General features: G+C 52.7%; 1 protein-coding gene across 5 annotated transcripts in view; it reads right to left on the reverse strand.

Annotated features, from left to right (window-relative positions):
- BPTF (bromodomain PHD finger transcription factor) overlaps positions 1-18563 on the reverse strand; it is a 1440172-nt gene that overhangs the window by 852174 nt on the left and 569435 nt on the right. For all 5 annotated transcript variants that reach the window (XM_085617259.1, XM_085617261.1, XM_085617262.1 and 2 more), the window contains exon 17: positions 10002-10125. In XM_085617259.1, the coding sequence (XP_085473385.1) occupies positions 10002-10125 (124 nt within the window). The remainder of the gene's footprint in view (positions 1-10001; positions 10126-18563) is intronic.

An 18563-nucleotide genomic window follows, 5' to 3' on the forward strand; every position in this document is an offset into this window, starting at 1 on the left:
GCCAGGCGTGACGCCGAAGCGCCACCGTGGTGGAAATCGCCCGACCCAGCGAGTCCGTGGTGTCAAGTCCACACCGTATGGCGTGCCGTGCTGCATCTCGACCGTCAGCAAGTGCTTGAGCGAGTCGTGTCCGGGCCTCCACCGGACACAAGGGCAGCACGTCCTCCACTGTATCCCACAGAGAGTGGGAATAACGGTCCAAAAGGAAAGCGGTATTTAAAGACCGCAGCCCCAAACTCAGGGACGAGAACAGTTTCTTGCCAAACTGTTCCAACCTCTTGGATTCGCGATCCGGAGGAGCGGACGGGAAGGAGGATTGGGAGGTTGAGGCCTGGATAACCAGACTCTCAGGGGTGGGGTGTTGGGAGAGGAAACTGGGGGTCGCCCGGAGCAGGGCGGTGGCGCCGGGCAACCTTCCGGTCCACAGGAGGGACTGTGGAGGGCTTGGACCAAGTGCCCTGCAGAACGTCAATGAGGGCCTCATTAAAGTGCAGCAGAGGCTCAGTGGAGCTTACTGTCGGTTGAAGGACCTCTGTGAGGACGTTAGTCCTCACGGCCACAGCAGGCAACTCCAGCCCTAGGGCTTCGGCCGCCTTGCGCAGCACCACTGAAAAGGCTGCACCCTCCTCAAGGAGAGATGAAACCAGCGTCCGGAGAGGTATCCAGACCGCTGGCATCCCCCAATTCCTCTGCCCAGTCCTGAGAAAGTTGGGCCTGAGCGGCCATAGGGTTTTCAGACCCCTCCCAGTCGCCCTCGTCATCCAATTCCCGATAAGCAGGAGGAATGATCGGAGCCGGGCAGTAGATGGAGCGTTCACCAATCGGCGCCGGGCGGCGCCGCGCCGGCGTCGGGCCCAGACCGGGTCTAAACTGGGGAACGACGTCGTCCGGGGATGGCGCCGGGGGTGGAACCGGTGTCGGCACCGGCGGAGGAGGCGTTGTGAGGTCGACCGGCGCCGACCGAGATCCAGGCCTGGATCCCTCGGGGACCTGCGGCGTCGGGCCGGAGCCGTCGTCGGGGCCGGAGCCGTCGACGGCGCCGGAGCCGCCGGCACGCAAGGTCGCCCAGTCGAACCTGCGGGGCCCGAAGGCGCGCCTACAGGCGTCGACGGCGGAGCCAGGCCCCTCATGGCCGAGAGGAAGGCACTGACCTCCGCCGGAGTCGCGTCAGTCCCAGGGACCGGCAGGTATGGGGATGGACGCGGCTCCTGCGGCTCCGACAAAGCCGCGGGGTGGGACCACCCTGACCCTCAGCTGAGTCGCGCGACCGGCGAGGGGAGTCCGAAGTGCGATGTCGTCTCTTGGACTTCTTAGAGTGCTTCGACTTACCCGAAGACCCCGACGAGCGATGACGATGGCTGCGGCTCCGCGATCGGTCCTTGGACCTCCTCCTGGACCGAGAGCGGCGCGGAGCCGAGTGCCGAAGCTCGAGAAGCTTACGGGACCGCTCCCGCCTAGCTTTCGACGTCAAGGCGTGGCAATCGAGGCATGTCTCCGCGTCATTGTCGGCCCCCAGGCAATAAAGGCACCGGCGATGGTGATCCGTCACCGACATCAGGCGATGACAGGCGTCACAGGCTTTGAAACCAGGCATCCTACCGGCACCAGAGTCGAGTCGATAGACCAAAAAAGTTAGTCAAAAAATGACTAGGGGTAAGCTCTTCCCGGATCGGCGCTTACTGGCGCGGAAAAAAGAAGAACTTACGTCAGCGCGCGAGGGCGGCGTCTAAGTACTCTGACAACGTCATTCCGGCGCACGACGCCGGACACGGAGCCGCAGACGACGCCTAGCGACGCGCAAGGGGTATTGCTACAAAAATCTTTCCGGATCCAGCCTCACGCCTGGGGATATTCTAAGGTGAGGAATCTAAATAACGTGTTTCTTTCAGATTTACAGTTACTCATTTAAGAATTATATGTCAAATACAACTGAGAAATTGTCAATTTATTTTTAAGATGTTTTAACACTTTGCATCTTCCTATGCCTTTCACGGTGGAGGATTCATTTATGTCGCTGCAAATGGGTTGTACATTTTTTATCTCTGCTAAATTTTGAATGGAGCACTCATATGGAGTAAGTCAGATTGAAAAAGGCAGTTGCAACTGTCGAAATGCGTCTCTGATGTGTCCTCGTGCCTGGGGAGATCTGATCCATTAAACAGGTTATTTTCCACGACTTCGAGTGCCGTTCTCTTTTCTCATAAAGGAGTAGTGGGATGGATATATATACAGATTCCTATCGGGTGTTCCTGATGCAGAGGGTGAAGGATGCTGAAGATGTTATGAGGATGCTGTGGATGCAACACAGTCAACGGGGGTCTTCCTGCAGGCACTTCACGATCCACGAAGATTGTGCAGGGATCCGGGTTACAGGGTAAACGTCCGACGAGGTCATCTCTGGTCTGCCCAAAGTCAACTGGCCACTAGACTACCAGTCGCCCGGTGTCACAGTCACAGGCCAATCCTTCCTGGGATGATAACTTGTCTTCCAAGGGAACCAGCGGCTCTTCAACATCACTCTTGGGCTCAGCAAACTTTAGTACAACTCTGTGCATCGGGTCTTGGGCCCTGGTGCTGCACAGCAGCAGTGTAAGGGATTGAAGACTTTGGGCCTATTAACTTTTCCCCAGCGTGCTTCTTCGGCTGGTGTGTCTCTCGGCTACAAACAGGATGCCAGTCAGCTGGCCTCTGGAGTCTCTTGGCTTTGGCAGGGCTATGGAGGCGACTTCTCCTCGAGCAGGACATAATCACAGTCCCTTCCTTCACTAGGTGCAGTCCTGGTTGGTTCAGACTCTTAGATGGTCCTAGCGCTGTAGGGTAGTCTTTCTTTGATCCTTCTTCTAGTGGGTAGAGATCTGATGTCTGGGTGCAAGGGGTGTCCCGTGTTTGGAAAATGCCCACAAGGCATGAAGGGGTTGGTAGACAATGGGCTACCGGTTTCCCTCCGACCTGGTGATCATTTCCTGTGAAAATAGGCCTCTGGGGTAACTGGTTTGGCAACTGTTTTCCCCTTTCTGCTCCCCGGGTCAGCCTGTCTGTCTAAACAACGGGGCAACCCTCCTCCCTAATGTGACACATCTGCCTTTCAAAGGTGGCTTATCCTTTGAAGCTTTCCTCTTAGGACTAACATGCAAGTGGCTTCATGCAGTAGGGAGGTAGCACCCCCATTGCCTACACACCTTCATTGTTCTCCTATCTGAGAGTCGTTGGAACGGCTCTCCAGGAGGGCAGAAAGCGGTCTTGTGGAACCGTCTTCATGAGTTCTCGGTAATGCACAGGAGTTTTAAAGGCAAGTAAGTGGCAGCTTGGTAAAAGCTGCACAATGCAACATGTTACATTAACTGCGACTTGAGATAAAAGTTGGGCTTAATGTAATGAGTTGTTTGATACTTTGGAGTGCCCGCTTTGGTCGACCATTCAGAAGTTGGAACAGCTGAGGGGTCAGCATGTAATCCTGCAATCGACAATTGGGCGACTAAGTTTTTCCACAGTATAAAAGGAATATGCTACTTACCAGTATGCATCTGTTCTTGGCATGTAGAGCTGCAGAGTTGTACACTTAGCATAGGTCGCCATCTGGTGTTGGGCCCGGATGTTTGCAGTCTGTTTTTCTTCTTGGACCGTGCTTGGAAGTCACGAGTTTGGTGACTCCTCCTTCGGTCCGTACTGCGCATGGGCTTCGGCTCCATCCTCAGATTGTTTTTCGCCAACAGGGAAATGATGGAGCGTAGTAATAACAGTGAGAAACCCATGTGTGTTGTATCTAAATAAGATGGACTGGAACGGATACAGGTAGCCGGGGAGGCGGGTGGGCGTGTACAACTCTGCAGCTCTACATGCCAAGAACAGATGCATACTGGTAAGTAGCATATTCCGTTCGAGGCATATGAGCTGCAGATTGTACACTTAGCATAGATTATATAGCAGTACCCAACCTTAGCGGCGACCACCGGTATCCGTTGCAGCTGTTTGAAAGAGTGTTTTTAGTACAGCCTGGCCCACCCTAGCTTGCTGCTGGGAATGCACATCTACACAGTAGTGTTTTGTGAATGTGTGCGGTGTAGACCATGTGGCTGCCTTGCATATGTCATCTAAGGGTATATTCCCTAGAAAAGCCATAGAAGCCCCTAACTTTCTTGTAGAGTGGGCTTTAGGGGGAACAGATAATGTTCTCTTTGCCTTCTGATAGCAAATTTGTATGCATTTTACAATCCACCTAGCTATCCCTGATTTTGAGATGGGGTTGCCTTTATGTGGTGGAGAAAAGGAAACGAACAACTGTTTGGTCTTCCTGAAGGGTTGCGTTCTTTATATGTAATATAGCAACGCTCTTTTCACATCTAGTGTGTGTAAGGCCCTTTCCGCAACAGATTGGGGTTGCGAAAAGAAGACAGGTAATTCCACTGATTGATTGAGGTGGAAGGGGGTAATGACTTTGGGCAGGAACTTCGGATTAGTTCGAAGTATGACCTTGCTGTGATGCATTTGTATGTAAGGTTCCTGTATGGTGAACGCTTGTATTTCACCAACCCTTCTAAGGGAAGTGATAGCTACAAGGAAAGCTGTTTTCCAGGTGAGAAATTGTAGCTCACATTTGTGCATTGGTTCGAAGGGCGGACCCATTAGTCGTGTAAGGACCAAATTTAGATTCCATACAGGGGAGGGTGGTGCCCTGGGAGGAATTACTCGTTTAAGGCCTTCCATGAAGGCTTTAATAGCGGGCACTCTGAAGAGTGACAAATGCTGTCTGTTTTGTAGATAGGCAGCGATCGCTGCTAGGTGTAGGCGTATGGATGAATACGCCAGGTTACACCTGTGAAGATGGAGCAGATAGCATATGATGTGTTGTATGGATGCATCTAGAGGGTTGATTGTATTGTTACGGCAGTACATTACAAATCTTTTCCACTTTGCGGCATAGCATGCTCTAGTGGTAGGACGTCTGGCTTCCATGATGATGTTCATGCAATCAGGGGGAAGGTTGAGGTACCCGAATTCTAAGATTTCAGGAGCCAGATTGCCAGGTTGAGCTGAGCTGGGTCCGGGTGCCTGATTTCTCCATGGTTCTGGGTTAGGAGGCATGGGGAAAGGTGCAGTTTTTGATGTGGTACCACTGATAGTTGTAGTAGCGTGGTGTACCACGGCTGTCTGGCCCACGTCGGAGCTACCAGAATGAGTGTGAGGGAGTGCTGTTGTAGTTTCCTGACCACTAATGGAATTAGTGGGAGAGGTGGAAAGGCGTATGCAAATCTGCCTGACCAGTTCATCCATATCGCATTGCCCTTGGACAATGGGTGTGGGTATCTGGCGGCGAAGCTTGGGCATTTTTTGTTTTCGTGGGTGGCGAAGAGGTCTATTTGAGGATGCCCCCACTGTTGGAAGAATGGGTGAAGAACTTGTGGATGCAGTTCCCATTCGTGTAGTTGTTGAGTCTGTCTGCTGAGCAGATCTGCTATGGTGTTTTGTACGCCTGGAACGTGTTGTGCCAGGAGAAAAATGTTTTGGGGAATTGCCCATCTCCATATGCTCTGGGCTAAGCGGGAGAGCTGGGGAGAGTGTGTGCCCCCCTGTTTCTGTATATAATACATCGCAGTCATGTTGTCTGTGCGAATGAGGACTGCTTTGCCTGAAATCTGCTTTTGGAAAGATTTTAGGGCTAGAAAGATCGCCAAAAGCTCCAGATGGTTGATGTGGAGCGTTTTTTGCTGTGGCGTCCATAGACCTTGCATTGTGAGGTGTAAGAGGTGCGCTCCCCAGCCGGAGAGCGATGCGTCCGCTGTTAGAGTCACTTGGGGAACCGGGTCCAGGAACGGCCGTCCCTTGGAAAGGTTTGTGGTGTTCCACCACTGCAGAGAGTGATGTGTGCGGCCGTCCACCAACACCAGATCCGTCAGCTGACCCTGGGCCTGGTTCCACTGTTGTGCTAGGCACTCCTGAAGTGGACGCATGTGGAGTCTTGCATGGGGCACTATGAAGATGCAAGACGCCATCATCCCTATGAGCTTCATAAACACTCTTGCTGGTAGAGAGTGTTGAGGAAGGAATATTTTGCGTAAGGCTAGAATGCTTGTGATTCTGGCTGAGTTTGGATAGGCAATACCTTTTGAGGTGTCTATGGTGGCCCCGAGATATTGCTTTGTGTGAGATGGTATGAGGTGGGACTTTTGGTAGTTCACCGTGAAGCCTAGCTGATGAAGCAGTTGGATGGTGCTGTTTGTATGTTGCACGCATTGTTGGTAGGACGCGGCTTTTATGAGCCAGTCGTCTAAGTAAGGGAAGACGTGAACATGTTGACGTCTGAGGTGTGCTGCTACTACTGCTAGGCATTTGGTAAACACCCGTGGTGCAGTGGTGACCCCGAAGGGGAGAACCTTGAATTGATAATGTTGCCCGTCCACCACGAACCTGAGGTATTTTCTGTGAGAGGGGTGTATTGGAATGTGAAAGTACGCGTCTTTCAGATCCAGTGTTGTGAGAAAGTCTCCCTGGCAGAGGAGTGGGAGGACTTGTTGTAAGGTGACCATGTGAAAGTGGTCTGAATGTATGTAGGCATTTAGAGGCCGGAGATCCAGAATGGGTCTGAGGGTCTCGTCTTTCTTTGGGATTAAGAAATATAGGGAGTAGACCCCTAGATTTCGTTGATTGTCGGGTACCTGCTCTATGGCGTGTTTCTGGAGGAGCGAGAGTACCTCTTGTTTGAGCAGTGTGGAATGCTCTTGGGACATTGGACGGTGCCTTGGTGGGATATTGGGTGGGGTAGATGTTAGCTCGAGGCAGTACCCTGACCGAATGATTTGGGTCACCCATTTGTCCGATGTTATGGACTCCCATACGTGGATAAAATCTTGTAGTCTGCCCCCGACCGGAGTGGAATGGTCTGGGGGGAGCGAAGGGGAGTCATTGTGCGGGTGGGGTGGCAGAACGGGTATTGTTGGTTTTGCCCCTGCCCTTATTGTTGTTGCCTCTGTAGCCACCTCTTTGGTTGCCCTTTGAAAATGTATTTTGAGGAGGGGATTTGTAGGAGGTAGAGGCATTATCGGTGGAGGAGCCTCTACCTGTGCCACGAAAGGACGAGCGTCGAAAGGAACGCTTAGAGGCTTGGGTCTGGAGCGCTCCCATAGACTTCGCTGTGTCTGTATCTTTCTTCATTTTTTCGAGCGCTTCGTCTACCTTTGGGCCAAAGAGTGTTTGCTGGTCAAAGGTGTGATTAAGTATTGATGTCTGGACCTCAGGCTTGAACCCTGATATCCTGAGCCAGGCATGGCGGCGAAGCAGGACACTGGTGTTTATGGCTCTAGAGGCAGTGTCTGCTGCATCGAGGGCACACTTAATGGAGGTGTTTGTGATTAGTTTGCCCTCCTGTATCAGGTCATGAGCTTGGCGTTTGTATTTCTCTGGAAGGTGCTGCATAAGAGCCTCTAATTCATCATAGTGTGCTCTATCATATCGCGCAAGCAGTGCTTGTGTATTTGCAATGCGCCACATGTTTGCAGCCTGGTAGGCGGTGCGTTTACCAGACGCGTCCAGAAGTTTAGATTCCTTGTCTGGTGGTGGGGCATCTCCTGAGGATTGGGAGTTAGCCCGCTTTCTAGCTGTGGAGACAACTAGGGAATCTAGAGGAGCAGGGCCCTTGATGTATGCAGGGTCTGTGGGTGCCGCCTTGTACTTCTTCTCTATTCTAGGGTTTAGTACTCTGGCTCTGACAGGGTCTTTGAATACCTCTGTAGCGTGCTTGGTGACACCCTTAAGCATGGGTAAAATAGCAGTGGAACGATCTTGTAAATCAAATGTATCCAGTAGGAAGTCTTCTTCCACTGGTTCTGTGTGCATGTCCACCCCATGGTAGTGTGCTGCTCTCTGCACTAAATGGTGAAACCCTAAAGAGTCCTCTGGAGGAGACGGCCTTGATGGGTATAGGTCGTCTTGAGGTACATTGGGTACATCAGGGTTATTATAATCCTCCCATGGATCTGGGGTCCCTGGTGGAGTGGGATCCATTGGGGCGTCCCCTGGGTCATTGTCCGGGTCCCCGTCATCCGGATCTGGGGATGGGGCCGGATCATAGTGAGGTAAAGGTGGAGGGGGTGGTGGTGGGAGGGGGGGTGGCAGTGGGGAGGGTACTCTAAGGGGAGAAGTAGCTGAGTCCCTCTTTTTGGGTGGAGGAGGAGGAGCCGGAGCCTCAAGGCGACGCTTCTTAGTAATCACAGTCAAAAGGCCAGTCTTTGGATCTCTGGACAAAGTCTTTTGTAAAGGGTCTGGTGTAAACAGAGCCAATGGCGCCGGGTCGTCTGTCGGCACCGGCGATTTCGGAACCGGAGGTTTCGATGTTCTGTGTACGCCTTGCTTTTTGGAGGTCTCCGTGTGTTTCGGCGTCGAATGCTGTTTCGGCGCCGGAGCGTCGGTGCCGACCGATTTCTGTTTGTGTTTGGTCGGCGCCGAGTGTCCAGGCTTCGGCACCGGTGGTTTCGGAGTCGAGCTGGATTTTGCAGGCTTCGGTGCCGAGTGGTGTTTATCGGCACCGGGCGTCGGCTGGCTCGATCCCGAGCTGCCGTGAGACTTTGAGTGCTTCGACACCGGGCCCGAAGGTGGGGTGATCGAGGCTTTGGTTTTGGTTTTGCCCAGGCCGGCAGGCGAGGGAGTAACCGGAGTCTCTTTGGTTTTCGGTGCGGGGCTGGGAGGGGGCATTGTACTCACGGCCCGCTGTCCTGGTGTTACGTCCTCCAGGTCGGAGTCGTCGGCCTCGGAAGCGCTGACGATGTCTTCTCCCAGTTCGGTGTGTGTCTGCCCCGAAGCTTCGGCGTCGTCTCCGAAGATGTCCGGTGGAACTGTCGAGGATGAGTGCGCCATGGTGCGTCGAGCCCTTCGATCTCGGATCGTTTTCTTCGATCGAAAAGACTTGCAGGCGGGGCAGTCTCGAGCCTCGTGTTCCGGAGAGAGGCAAAGGTTACACACCTGATGGAGGTCGGTGTGGGGAAATTTAGACCCACATTCTGGGCACTTTTTAAACGGAGTCCTTTCCATCGGCCGGGACCGGAGTCGCGGAGGGCCCGAAGGCCGGTGTCGATGTACGGGATGGAAAAAGTGCCGCTTCGAGAGATGAAGATGATGAAGGAACTCGAAGAATCGAGGATTTTCCGTCGAGGCTGGAACCGTAGAAGTTCGAAGCCGGAGCACGAAGTATCACATCCGAGCCCGATGGCGGAAAAAAACAATCTGAGGATGGAGCCGAAGCCCATGCGCAGTACGGACCGAAGGAGGAGTCACCAAACTCGTGACTTCCAAGCACGGTCCAAGAAGAAAAACAGACTGCAAACATCCGGGCCCAACACCAGATGGCGACCTATGCTAAGTGTACAATCTGCAGCTCATATGCCTCGAACTGGGGTTTTGCGTGTTTACTGTCAGGATACGTAAAATATATGTCATGCCTGTGTCATATGCTACACCCTGCCTTAGGACTTGGTAGGCCTGTCAGAGGGGTGACTTACACAGATATACAAGGGAAGTAGTCACTTTGCCATTGTTTTCAATGGCAAAGTCGGGCTAGCAGTGTACGACTGGTCTGCAAGACTGCAGTTGCGGACTGGGGACTAGTTTTACTTGGGGGACCTACAGGGAGGCACAACCAGTGCTGCACGCCCTAGATTACCACCCTAGTTTGTATGCCCTGGGTACCATATACTAGGGACCTACAGGTAAATTAGACATTTCCCATTGGGCACAGCCAATCGTCATACACTTTAGGGTCAGGGCACTGGCTCTGAGGCATGGTTAGCAGGCCATGGTGCTCTCCCAGTCGAAAAACCAGCAGCATTAGTCGAACAACTTCCGGGCGACCATACAAAAAGAGGAATTTCCTTACACCTACTTGAGAATTTTATTGGTTATGAACATAAGGGCACTATGATTGTAAACCCACTCCAAAAAGGCTCCTTAGATGCAGCTGGGGTCTTTGGAACAGGATATTTTCAGGAGAATCAGGGGCATAGTTGTTTTCTCACCTGCTGGGCAGCCAAACGCTGTTGTTTTACTTGGGAATCCATTTGAACTTTCAACTCATCTGTTTTCTTCTTTTCCACAATTTTTGACTGCTCCTCTGCGGCCTGTGCCTTTTCCTTCTCCACCCTAGTACAAAAGGAAAATGACAACGTTAAATATTCACTTAAAAGTCATAAGTTAATCTTATCCAGACCATAGCCTTTCCTACCTTAATAATCCGAACAGTTTCCATGGGAATAAGGGACTCTACAGTCTATAGGATGCCTATGAGTCTACCACACTGCATGGCAAGTGCTGTAGGCAAGTAGCATTTTACTTTTGCAAAATGTACAGTTGCTGATCACACACTCTGGATAGACTGTAAAACTATATGGTCCACCTCAAATGTTGTAACTGATAGTAAGTAGAAATAAAACTAATCACAAATTAAATAGGGTAGTAGTGGTTAGGTATTTCTATCGTTCCACCGCAAGAGGTATGCCCACAGTAAATGTAGTCACATTCAGCAAATATCCCAATTTACGAGACCTTCCTCAGACGCAAGGGAGAGCGGATCAGGTAGGAGCTTACTATGGCCTCCTTACCTGTACCCACTAATCTAGAACATCGTCTGATTTTTCTAGGACTTATTCACTGGACGTATAATCTGTGACTGTTTATCAAAGCTGACCAACAACGAAATTGAATGCTCACATTACACTTCCAATCAGGATATTTGCTGGATTTTACTACATTTCCTGTAGGCATACCTCTCGCACTGGAACGATAGAAATACCTAACATAGGAGCTTGTTTGAAACTATCTAGGACTTAGCAGTGATTTCGGACTGCAACCTAGATCGTGAGGGAGGGTTTTTCCACATGCGCTTTGCTATGGACCGTTGATTAAAATTTTCGGACCTGACTACACTCATCTTTGGATTACTTCCTTATCACATTAAGCCTTGAAAAAGAACCACGTGCCAGCTGTTTTGTGAAGCAAGAAACTAAAACAGAGGACTGTACAGAAGAATACAAGAATATTCCATTGTGTTAATAAACTTAATTTCTATATAAACAATATCTTTACTGTTAGGATTTCATATTGTAATACCGTATGAGTTCTTGGGTTTTCAATTGCAATTAATATAGCAATGAAACTAGTACATGAAGTTTTTAATTCAGCTGGACCCGCTTGTGACATTTCCTTGAATGAGTGTCAAAAAGGTTACTTACTTTCGGTAACACCTTATCTGGTAGATACCATCAAGCCGCAGATTCCTTACCTTAGGACTTTACCCAGGAGTCACTCTATCTGCTAATTTGTTTTTAGCAATCCACTTGCGCGGCAGTAGGGGGCGCTGTTGGCTCCACGTGAGGTAGTCCATGCCGGAAGTGACGTCTGTGGTGCCTAAATAGGAGCCACCCCAGCACAATGACCTCAGTTCATGACTGTTTTTCCGCACCAGAAGCAAGGAGCTAAGGGGGAATGACTAACGTCCCTAAGTGAGGTCCTGAAGGATCTTTCATGAGGTAGGTGGGTACGGAACAGGCCATCAAGGAACTGTTATTCTGGGTACAAGCCTAGTCAGGATAGGGCCTGTGGACCTCCCCGACCTCAATGAGGGGGCCTGGGGGCTGCGGGTGTCGACGGCCCGAGACAGAGCGAGATGAGAGTTGTGGCATCTGAAAGATGCAGGGTTCAAACTGGTGGCCCGGGAGTTATGGCTGGGCTCCTGTGTCCGGTGAAGGAAGACCGCAGTGGCCCCAGTAATCAAGCGCCTGCCCTGCGGAGGCCAGACAGAGTGAGCTCAGGCAGCGTAACAAGAGAATGCAGCCCTGACGCGCCAGCAAGGGGCGAGAGCCTGAGGCAATGCGGCGGGACACAAAGACCGTGCTGATCAGTCCACAACCCCTAAGCACAGCAGCCTCCTGTTCTTCCCTCTGAGTCCAGCTCGGCCTGGTGGGAAGGGCCCCAGGAGGAACTGGAGCCAGGGGGCCAGGAGCAGTGCTAAGTCCGACGTGGCTGATCGCAGAGCTGGACTCCTGCCCAACCCAGGACCACGGTCGATTGCCCAGATGAGCGGTGGTTATTTCTGTGACAGAGTGCTGAAAGAGAGGGCGGTGGACTGGCTGGTGGGGCCTGGCTGCTCTATCTCATGGGTAGATGTGCTCTTTTCAAAATGTTGATACTCCAGTGGCTACTTTATGCTCTCCCGGACTACAATCTTCCTATCCCTAGTCCAACTCACTGGCAGTTATGGGATGAAGGTTTATATGGACTCACAAACCCCAAAGGATGGCATTTGGCAAATGTGTTTGCTCCGTGCATGACGGGGGCTTGCTACGACTGATGTATACCTTTTTTATAGGGCTAACCAGCTCATGACTATCAACAACTGGATGCACAGGAGTTGGGGGGGACCAAGCCTATCAAGGAGAACTAGACCTACTGGACCTCAATAACGTCACCCAAGTGGTGTTCCGGATGTGGAGGGCAGTGCTGCGATGGATCAGCCGGGACCAAAAGCTCTCACTTTAAACTCCCCTGAGAATAGGCAAGTTGCTAACCCAAGTGGTGAACCTAGAGGGCTTCCATGGATGGGACAAGATAGGGATCTCACGTCTGGAGGATGTGTGGAACCGAGGTCACATTAAGACCGTTTAGGACCTCCCAGTAGACTTCCAAATGCCCAGCTACCAATTTTTTGGGTACTTACAGTTTCGGTATGCACTCCGCGAATATCAAGGGAAACTGGAAGAGGTTCCAGAATGCAGTACACTGGAGGGTCGCCTGTCATTTGGGGCAAGGCAGGATATCACAGATTTATAAGACCTTAGTAATACACTCCCTGGACCGGATGGGCTCCTTAAGGGCGAAATGGGAGTAACGGGTGGGGGAGTGGGATAGGCCAATTGGCAAGATGCATGTATGGCTCCCTGGGTGTTGATAATATCAGTGATAGTCCGGCTCATACAGTTCAAGTATCTCCACCAAGGGGGCGTGGCATGCAGCCGAGGAAGATGGCCGCACACTAGAGGAGCTGCGTTAGCAGTTTGCAGCTAACCACCCACAATCCGGCATCATCCGCTCCAGGGAAGGCACCCACCGACGCAGGAAGCTGTGGGGAGCCGGAGGGGAGTAACAGAGGCAAACTAGGACCGCCGAGAAGCGCTCTACGCTGGAAATCGACAGCCTGGGCCGCCCGTATCGCAGTGACAAAATGGCGCCCGCCGCTACAGAGAGCGGCTACTAATCTACTACAGCCAGCAGCGCGGCCTGGGGCGCTCTTGGCAGACCACAGCGACGAGGTACGGGGAAGTCTCAGGCGCGACAGAGGCAGGGACGCCGCAACTGGATCCTTGTGCGGCCCCGCAAACCCCGTGCTTATGGCGTCCGCCGGGCGCCGCAGATTGAAGAACGCCGCTGAAGTAGTGGGTGAGGAGCAGCATGGAAAAGCGGCGCAGAAGGGTTGTGCCTGAAGAGATTAGGCCTGAAGGCCCGCTGCAGCGAGGACCCGCGGAACTGCTAGGGTCTCGCCCAGCGGCAGCCTGGGCACAGACGGACACCGGTGTTCTCCCCCCCTCAAAACAGCGTGAGTGACCACCAGGGCCCTGAGGGGAACTAGTTTGGTTTGAGCAGGCGAAGCGGCTGGCACTGCGGGTGGGCCGGGGGAGCGAGCGGCAGCACAGGGTCGTGGCGGGACAGAGAGAAGACCCTTAATGAATAGAGCATCGATAGCTGGTGACCCCCCGCCAGCGAGACCCGACCGTTCACCACACGTCCGATCAAGTGAGAGAGGAACAGGAGATCCTTGGGCCTACCTCACGCACATCACAAGCTATCCAGTGGTAGCCCGGGCACGGACCTGACGCGAGGCCGCCTGATTGAGCCTGTGGGAGCCCTGAAGTGAGAGTGAGCGATGGGGCAGCGCTTGATACTAACCTGACTGAACTAGACTGAGTCTCAGGTAGCCTCGTCACACCGGAGACTCCACCTGCATAAGGAAGGCAACGGAGGGCCCCACAGGAACGCAATACGTCCACAAAAGGTCCCCCACACAAACTCGTATGTCGGGGCGACGTCCACGGTCATGGGCCATAATAAACTGCAAGTAAAAGGCCAATAAAATCACATAGACAAATATACGGTGACTAAGGGAAGGGAGGATGGTCACCAAGGAGGGAGTCAGCAGAGTGAAACAGTGGATGACGGACCCGACCCATCACCCAGACATTATGACAGCCAGAAGAGAGATGCGCGGAAAAATGGAACCCAAGCTGGACTCATTAACTGAGGAGGTCAATCTACTGTGCGCAGACTTCAGTAAAATGTCAGACAAAGTGGCGGTGGCAGAGAGTGGTATTGGCAATCTCCAATCCAAAACGAAGAAACTCGAAGAGCAAGTAGCCGCCCTTACGAAAAATCAAACTGACATCTCCGCCCGCCTGGAAGATCAGGAAGGACGTGTGAGGCGCAACGACATTCGCATCGTGGGGGTCGCGGAGGGCATGGAGGGCCGTCCACGGACTGGTTCGTGGAAGACCTGATACTTAAGCACCTCAAGCTGAAGCACCTGTCCAATTTTTTCTCAGTGGAGAGGGCTCATCGCACGTTTTTTTTTTTGGGGGGGGGGGGGTGGGTTCTGCCCAAGCCTGGGGCCTCTCCACGTACAATCATAGCCCGGATCCTGAACTACAGGGATCGTGACGCCATCCTGCAGGCTTCGGAGGTGTCGGGGGACCTTCAGCTGGATAACGCCACGATTCGTTTTTTTCCGGACTTTACATTAAACGTTCAGCGCCAGCGGAGGTCGTTCGAGGGAGTCAAGAGAGCCCTTAGAGAACAAGGGGTTAAGTACATGATGCTGTATCCAGCACGGCTCAAAATCCTGGCTGGAGAAAAGGCATATTTCTTCGACTCACCGGCAGAGGCCAGCGACTGGCTGGAGGGGTAGAGGACAGTGGGCAGGCAGGGTGGCCTGCGCAGATCTGCACACAGCCAACCTGAACAAGATGCGCCGAATAAAGATAGACCGACACGGGAGAACCGGGAGGGTGAACAGACTACGTTTAAGTGACTATGGAAGTTGTAGCTGATGGAGGTGACTTCTGTCCTTTAGGGTGAGGGGAGCGGCATGGACCATGGGGCTCTGAGTCTCAAAGGGAACCTTGAAGAATGATCCATGTCAGTGACCTACATTGATGTTGTAAGGTGCAAGCTTAATAGTTAGAAGTTGTGTCCCTAGGGCGGCCTCAGTAATGGCCGGGAGTGTTAAGGGGGGGGGGGGGGCCCGGGGAGGTGGGGGGGTATCCCTGAACTATCCATTTACTGGGTGAGAACTCGGTTAGTTATGTAGGATTCTTTCTGCTGACTGCAGGCTTATGTTCCCTCTTCCAGTTGATTTGGGGTAGATGGGACGACAGGCACTCTACAAGTTTGGAAAGTGGGAGGTTGGGGACCCACTGAGCAGGGAGGCAGGTGCAGGCTGGGGGGAGGGGGGGGGGGGATTGGTTCTATGGGAAGTTTATGCTTAGCTTCTAGTTCGTATGCATGGTGGACTGGCTCTAGGGGAACGCAGTGGGACATGGCTGATCCGAGGAAGAGGGGGCCCCTTTCCACAAACGGGTTAACAAGCACAAGTTAGGGTATGGACGTGGAACGTAGATGGTCTGGGCAACAAAATTAAGCGAACATTAGTGCTGCAATACTTGAAACGGCACTCCCCTGACGTAGTTCTCCTCCAGGAGACACATTTGCGTGGTAATAGGGGTAAGGCCCAAGACCGCTTTGGCTATAAGATGGTGGCCCACTCAGGGTTCACGTCTGGTTCTAGGGAGTGGGGATCTTAGTACGTAATACCCTGCCTATGGTAATCTCAGATACCTGGACGGAGGACTCTGGATGTATGACGGCTGTGACGGCAAGATGGGAGGGGCGAACAATAGTTCTGGGCTCTTGCTACATCCCGCCCGGCTTGCATATCCCGACCTATGCAAGGCTGGGATCCTTCCTGGCGGACCTTCCCCGGGGAATTCTTTTATTGGGGGTTGACACCAATGCTGTAATGGACGCTGACTTGGACCGCTCGAGTGAGAGGCAGGGCTACAGGGGGGGAATGTGGCTTACAAGGCTTTGTTACGGCTCTGGGGCTTAGTGACCTGTGGCGCACACATCATCCCTCTCACAGACACTTAACATTTTACTCGGCTAGACATGGGTCCTTCTGCAGGTTAGATCACCTTTTCACACGTGTAGAACAGCTGGGCGACTTTGCAGAACCCCGCATCATTGCCCGGGGTATCTCTGACCACTTCCCGTTCAGCGTTATCCTTAAGGGCGCGGAGACCACCAGGGCGTCCTTCCCTAGGACAGACCCATGGCGCCTTAACGACGACTCCATAAGTGACAAGCTAAGGGAGGGTTCCCAACTATACTTTGCAGAGAATCCGGGCTCGGCCGACTCCACACCAATATTGTGGGAAGCCTATAAGACGGTCCTGAGAGGTCAGGCCCAAGCACTGATTGGCGCTCAGAAAAAAGGAAGAGACCATGGAGATCAGTTAGAAAACGAAATTGAGATCCTTGAGCGGGACGCCGGTGGGACGTCCTCGCTGGATCGCAGCCATGTGTTGGCCCTAAAACACAAGGAACTTCCTTCATTAGCTGAGAGCGCAGCGCGAGCCTACTCCTTTGCCACGCAACATCGGATATATGATGCGGGTGATAAAAGCATGAAACTATTTGCGTTGTCTGAACGCCGGGATAGGGAGCGATCCTGGGTGGCTGGGGTCTGGGGTGGGATCGCTGGCCTTCGCTGGCACAGATATAGCGGAGGCTTTCGCGTCATATTTTGAAAGGGTTTACACCCCGGTATGCACCAGGACGGAACAGGACTGTGCGGAGTTTCTGCGGGACTTTGCGCTGCCCACACTGTCCCAGGAACAAAAAGACCGTCTAGACTCTCTAGAGGCTGAACTCACAGGGTTGGAGATAGAGGAAGCCCTCAATTCTCTCCAGGCCAGGAAGGCGCAGGGACCGAATGGGTTCCCAGTAGAAATATACAAGCGACAGGCGAATATCATCATTGACCCTCTCCTGCAGATGTATCTAGAAGCGCGAAAGGTGGGGAGGCTTCCGCCGGATCAGAGGGAGGCCACGATTGTGGTAATTCATAAGGCAGGGAAACAGGCCGACCAATGCTCTTCCTATCGGCCCATCTCGCTTCTTAATGTGGAGGCCAAGGTCTTGGCAAAGGCCTTAGCGACGAGGCTACTGTCCGGTCTGCCAGACCTGATACATGTCAATCAGTCAGGGTTTATGCTGCGCAGGAGTACTCCACACAATCTAAGACGTCTGTATGGGGTCCTCTATATGACTGAAGACGTGGGCAACACCCAGACAGCATTGATGGCGCAGGACGCCTCAATGGCATTCAACAGTATCGAATGGCCCTACTTGTTTATGATTCTCCAGCGACTGGGCTTTGGTCCGATATTTTGTAGTTGGGTACGACTATTGTGCGAACAGCCGGTTGCGAGGGTGAGAGTCAACAGAGCGATGTCTCGAGTTTTTCCCCTACATAGGGGTACCAGGCAGGGGTGCCCTCTGCCCCCCTCCCCCCTTTTTGTCCTGGCCCTAGAGCCGTTGGCTCACTGGATCCAGAGAGACAGGTGATTCTGGGGCCTGGCACTTAACGATGAGTGGGAGGAGCGTATATCTTTATACACGGATGATATTGTGCTTTACATGGCCAGATCCTACCACTCGATAGCGCAGGCGCTCCACCTCTTTGAATTATTCGGTAGCTACTCGGGCTATACGATCAATTGGGCAAAATCATTGATTTACCCACTCTCGCCCGTTCACCCCCCCCCCCCCCGCCCCCACAGATCCCGACGAGGTGCCCAGCCTCAATCGCAGTCAATAGGTTTAAATACTTTGGGGTTTACATTACCAGAGATAACGTGGAGTTCCTTGCAAGAAACCTGGGGCCCCAATTGGTGCATCTGGGAACCGACGTGAGCCACTGGAGGTATCTGCCTCTTTCCCTCATGGAACGAGCTGCATTGCTTAAGATGCTGGCACTGCCACGACTCATATATATATACTACAAAATACACCAAACCCGGTTCCTAGCGGGGTGTTCAGGCACATATCTCAGGCACTGCAGACGCTGCTCTGGGAGGGTGGCAACCCGGAATAGCGCTGCGTAACCTTACGAGGGGAGTGTACAATATACAACTGTACTACTGGGCTTCCCAGTTGCAGGTGGTCAACGACTGGGTGTACGCGGCGGGTTCGGAACCGGCCTACAGAATAGACAGATTTGTTACTGCGAACCACTTCTATACGCACGAAGATGGCGAAAAGACCTGCCATCGCATACAGGGGAAGTGATTCAGTGCTGGAGGAAGGCCAATAAATTCCTGGGATGGACGGGCTCCCTGACTGGTAGAACCCCGTTGTGGCTCGGAGATCAGCTAGCAGAGGTGACATGATTGACCGACTTTAAGGGATGGAAATTAATCAGCATTGAGTACTTGGGGGACGTATGGAAAGGGGGTGCCCCTCGATCCTTTGAT

The sequence above is a fragment of the Triturus cristatus genome, chromosome 7 (assembly GCF_964204655.1).
Source record: "Triturus cristatus chromosome 7, aTriCri1.1, whole genome shotgun sequence".
Taxonomy (NCBI): Eukaryota; Metazoa; Chordata; class Amphibia; order Caudata; family Salamandridae; genus Triturus; species Triturus cristatus.